The 4,047-nt window shown below is 42.6% G+C and overlaps 1 protein-coding gene across 1 annotated transcript; it reads right to left on the bottom strand.

Annotated features, from left to right (window-relative positions):
• On the bottom strand, positions 1-2,066 carry LOC131272434 (mannose-1-phosphate guanyltransferase alpha). The gene is made up of 4 exons (XM_058274159.1): positions 1,902-2,066; positions 928-1,811; positions 634-754; positions 1-552 (listed from the first exon to the last, which is right to left on the bottom strand). Exons 1-4 carry the CDS (start codon positions 1,939-1,941, stop codon positions 308-310), a joined length of 1,290 nt encoding a protein of 429 aa, XP_058130142.1. The 5' UTR covers positions 1,942-2,066; the 3' UTR covers positions 1-307.
• Between the last annotated feature and the right edge of the window lie 1,981 nt (positions 2,067-4,047).

Here is a 4,047-nt window from a genome sequence, read left to right as displayed (position 1 = left end):
GTCATATTCGCATACCAAAAAATAGTATGTAAAACTTCACACGTCCGTGTTATGATATTTGTCTGTTCTTTCAGTGCCTGTCAATTCGCCAATCAGTCAATTTGTTAAACTTTACTGTTTACGTATGGCTTTATTTGTTGTCACAATTATTTTATAACCTCGTGTGTTTATTGAAATGGCGAGAAATTCCTGCCATTGATTCGCTTTCATTATTCCCAGCCGCGCGTAAGTCCTCGCGACCCTTCATCAATTGTCCTATAGTTATTGGTAAAGGTAAAACCTTGGCAAGAAGATGCAGACGGGAAGGTTAAAGGATGATCTCATTTTTGAAACTGCGACTCAGCTCCTTATGCGGCAGCACGATCGAGTTGAGGACGATCATCTCCGACGGCACACTGACCGCGTAGCCAAGAATCGTGATGGAAGGATTAAGCCGACCGTCGCTGTTGAACAGCGGCGGATTTTCCATTTTGGCGAACGGTTTGTTTGGGTCCGGATCGCTCGGTGTTCCCTCCACTCGGGACCACATTCCAATCTGAGAACCACGTCCAACTGCGCGATGGAATATAAAACAAGAACGATTTTATTTTTAAAGATTAACACTAACATAAGTCGAAGATAAAAAATACTTACCGATACTGTGCAACACTAAGGAATGGTCCTTGATGACGGCATTCTCCAAAATGATCGACTCACGAATACGAACACCAGGACCGATCACAACACCGGGACCAATCGATACATTAGGACCAAGCTGAAAAAAAAACACGTGAAAAGATATTAATGTTTCTGAAAAGTTTTTCTTTTACTTTATGATGTAACACGATCTTCTACAAAAAGTAGTAACATATCTATTATTTTATATAGCTCATAAAGTGTGTAATATCTCATTTTGTGAAATTTTTCCTCAAAAGCTACAACACCTACCGTCGCTGTCGGATGTACAGACGCCGTCGGATGAATGTGTACATCCGGCAGTATATTACAGATAAGACTTCCGTTCTCTATTTCCGATTCCTTGAGCCCAGGATTGGCCAACCGCTCCGGATGTGCCTTCTTGTACAGTGCCAAATAGTGTCGGTTGGCGTAGATGGCCGATCCGGCCGTTTTAATCTGCGACCACCAGTTACAGACTGGCAGAGCGTATAGTTTCCCCGTACCGGCGAGGGGGGTCAGAATGTCCTGTTCCCACTGTATGTGCCCACTGTCCTTGCCGTTCCCGTTGTTCAGCAGGCTGTAGTCGTGCTGCTTCGAGTGAAACACGGCGCCCATCTTACCGAAGATATCCATCGAGCAAACGTACACTCCGCAGTTGATGAGAGTCGAAAGGTACGCCCGGGGTTTCTCCACGTAGTGCGTAACTTCTTCGTCCTTTCCGAGCACCAGGCATCCGTAGTGTACGGCCTGCTGGCGTGTTGCCTCGGTTCCCATTATCGACACCAGTGCCTTGTCGTTTTTGCTACGATGAAAATCGTACAGCTCTTGCAGGGGAAAATCGGCACACACGTCACCGTTCAGCACGAAGAACGCCGTCGGATTGCCGGAGCGAATCTGGTCCCGGAAGTGGTACATTCCACCGGCCGTTCCGAGTGCCGTGAACTCCTGCAGGTAGCGTATGTTTACGTCATACAAGTTCTGCATGTTGCTCACGAATTGCTGCATTTGTGTCGCCGGATAGAAACCCAGGATCAGAATCTCTTTCAGCTCTTTGATTCGAACGCACGACTCGACATGGTGTTGTATGATCGGTTTGCCTGCCACCGGGAAAAGTGGCTTCGGTGTATCGAGCGAGAGGGGACGAAAGCGGGTTCCTGCATGGGGTATAGAGAATATAATACCACTTCATGCAACAAATCCTAAGAGCGATAAGCGTGTTATACTGAGTCATCGAATAGCTTTACCTTTTTCAGGTCCACCAATTAAAATTACAGCCTTCAGCATGATGGCCTAATCTGTAAGAAACGAATAACACTTCAAACAAACTAAACGCACGGTATAAAATCACGAGTAAAACTAAATAGAACTAAGAAACACTAAATCAACATAGAGAACTGATAAACATTCGTCGAAGAGTGTGATGTCCTGAATAACACGTAAACAGCTCTGACGTTTTCAATTGTTTGGTAAACATTGCCGGCTGACAGTGACGGCACAATAGGAAGGGGCCGATGCTGTCACTTTTCCTAACGAAACATTTTAAACTGGCAGTTCATCAAGCTGCCATTGTAAGTTGATGAAAATTTCAAGCGATTCGTGTGTGTTTTCTAGTTTTAACCATCACTTGTTGCTGTATAATCAATTGATAGGGTCTCCAAATATTTTTTCAATATTTAGCGACACCGTCTCATTATTATGACGATTAGTAGGAAGCGTAGTACCAAAGAATAAAATTAATCTGTATTTTCTTTCCGATTTTCTTTTTAACGCATGCTGAAAACCAGTTATTTTTTTGTTTATCCAAAACTCAATTCGTTTATTTTGTCAACAAAATAATCTGACATCGGTGTATAGCTTTTCAGTGGATGGTTAAAAATTTTAAATTATTGCAGAAACAAAATCCATTCAGTACGCTCACGTATTGACAACGCTTCGATCTGATCGGGGAGGAAAGGAAACGCGTGTACAGCGAATGTTTGTATCGTTCTTTTTACTACCACAGCTGTGCTACTATCGAAACTTATTAGAGTATCGTTTGGAATGCAGTAATAGTGCATATGGAAGGTAGGTTGAATTTGCTATGTAAACTCTACTGGTACAAACAGAAGGAAACAGCAAAGCTGCAAAAAAGTTTGATTCAAACATGATAAAAAAAAAAAACAAAAAACAGTACACGTTGTTTAAAATGAAGAAGTATAAAGTAGTGTTTGAGCAAAAAAAAAGAACATTTCCGAGAAGTAGGATGCCTCAGAAAAAAAAAAGAAAAATGAAACACGCAAATCCTGCACGCCTCGGCAGCGAAACCGCCCGTCCATAAGGCAGTGTCGTTCTACTTCATTTGACGAGCCGTTCCGCGTGCCCAGGTGCAGAATATTTACACCCCAAAAACAAAACGTTTCGGTCAGCACTGGCAAAAGGTTTGCCAATGTGGCCGCGAATTTATCCTTAGCTTTCCGTATCCATTGCGTTGTTTGTCGCGATTCTCAGATCAGATTATTTTGTACAACCGTTCACGAACGAATCGTTTCTGCACGTGTTGAGTTAGTTGTTCACGATGGTTCTTCCATACTTTTCGCGCTTCGCTAGTCTCGTGGGAATGTTTGCTTTACTAGTGTTAGACATCGAACAAATACCAATCATTTTATAGCATTCCATAATGTTTTCCGTAGTCTACTGCTACCACTTTGCACGTTACTGATATTTTGTATTATATATCTCTGGATGAGGTTTCTTTACCACATTTCTTCCGCTTGGCTTCAAATTATTCACTTCTTATATCCTATGCGAGGGATGGCGACTTTTGTGTGATTTGCAAGAATCCACACTTTTCTTGTTGCTTGTTTGTTGTTGTTCTTGTTGTCTATCTTATCCTACTGCTCTCCTTTACCAACCTTGCGAGGTTTGCCGTTACGTCTTAACCCGATCCGCTATCTTTGCGACAGTGGTTTAAAGAATATGTCTTCCATAGTATAGGGCGAGTCGGAATGTCCGTTCAAATCTCTCTGTGACACTTGAGCTGTTTGTTATGCGCACTTACTAGCTTTCAAAGTTAATCCACATTAGTAGCATGTACCTTCTGCTGCATTGCCATTTAATATATTATATTAAATTTGGTGCATGCATAACAAGTGTCTACCTAATAAATAATTTACGTTTGTTTGTATTTCCTTCCGACTACCCGTCTGTGTCTGTCGGTGCCGGTGCACTTGCGCACATTCCTTACCATTACGTTCTTATTCGCTAGTAGGTTTAGTATAGTTTATTTGTTTCAACCCGTTCACAAACGCCCTCGCCCCTGCCCCGGTGGATGACTAGTTGGTCGGAGTTACCTATCATACCTGGCGCCGACCCTCTTGTAGTGAAGTGTCTTCACGTTTTTGTTTCTAGTGC

This window comes from Anopheles coustani, chromosome 3 (assembly GCF_943734705.1).
Source record: "Anopheles coustani chromosome 3, idAnoCousDA_361_x.2, whole genome shotgun sequence".
Lineage (NCBI taxonomy): Eukaryota > Metazoa > Arthropoda > Insecta > Diptera > Culicidae > Anopheles > Anopheles coustani.
This window is presented reverse-complemented; position numbering and strand designations above follow the sequence as displayed.

What these genes read in the sequence shown, in the direction of transcription:
- LOC131272434 (XM_058274159.1), bottom strand. Translation starts at nt 1,941, where the DNA reads ATGCTGAAGGCTGTAATTTTAATTGGTGGACCTGAAAAAG. An exon ending in AATTGGTGGACCTGAAAAAG is followed by an intron (nt 1,812 to 1,901) that starts GTAAAGCTATTC and finishes TACCCCATGCAG; the next exon opens with GAACCCGCTTTCGTCCCCTC. An exon ending in CTTAGTGTTGCACAGTATCG is followed by an intron (nt 553 to 633) that starts GTAAGTATTTTT and finishes TCCATCGCGCAG; the next exon opens with TTGGACGTGGTTCTCAGATT.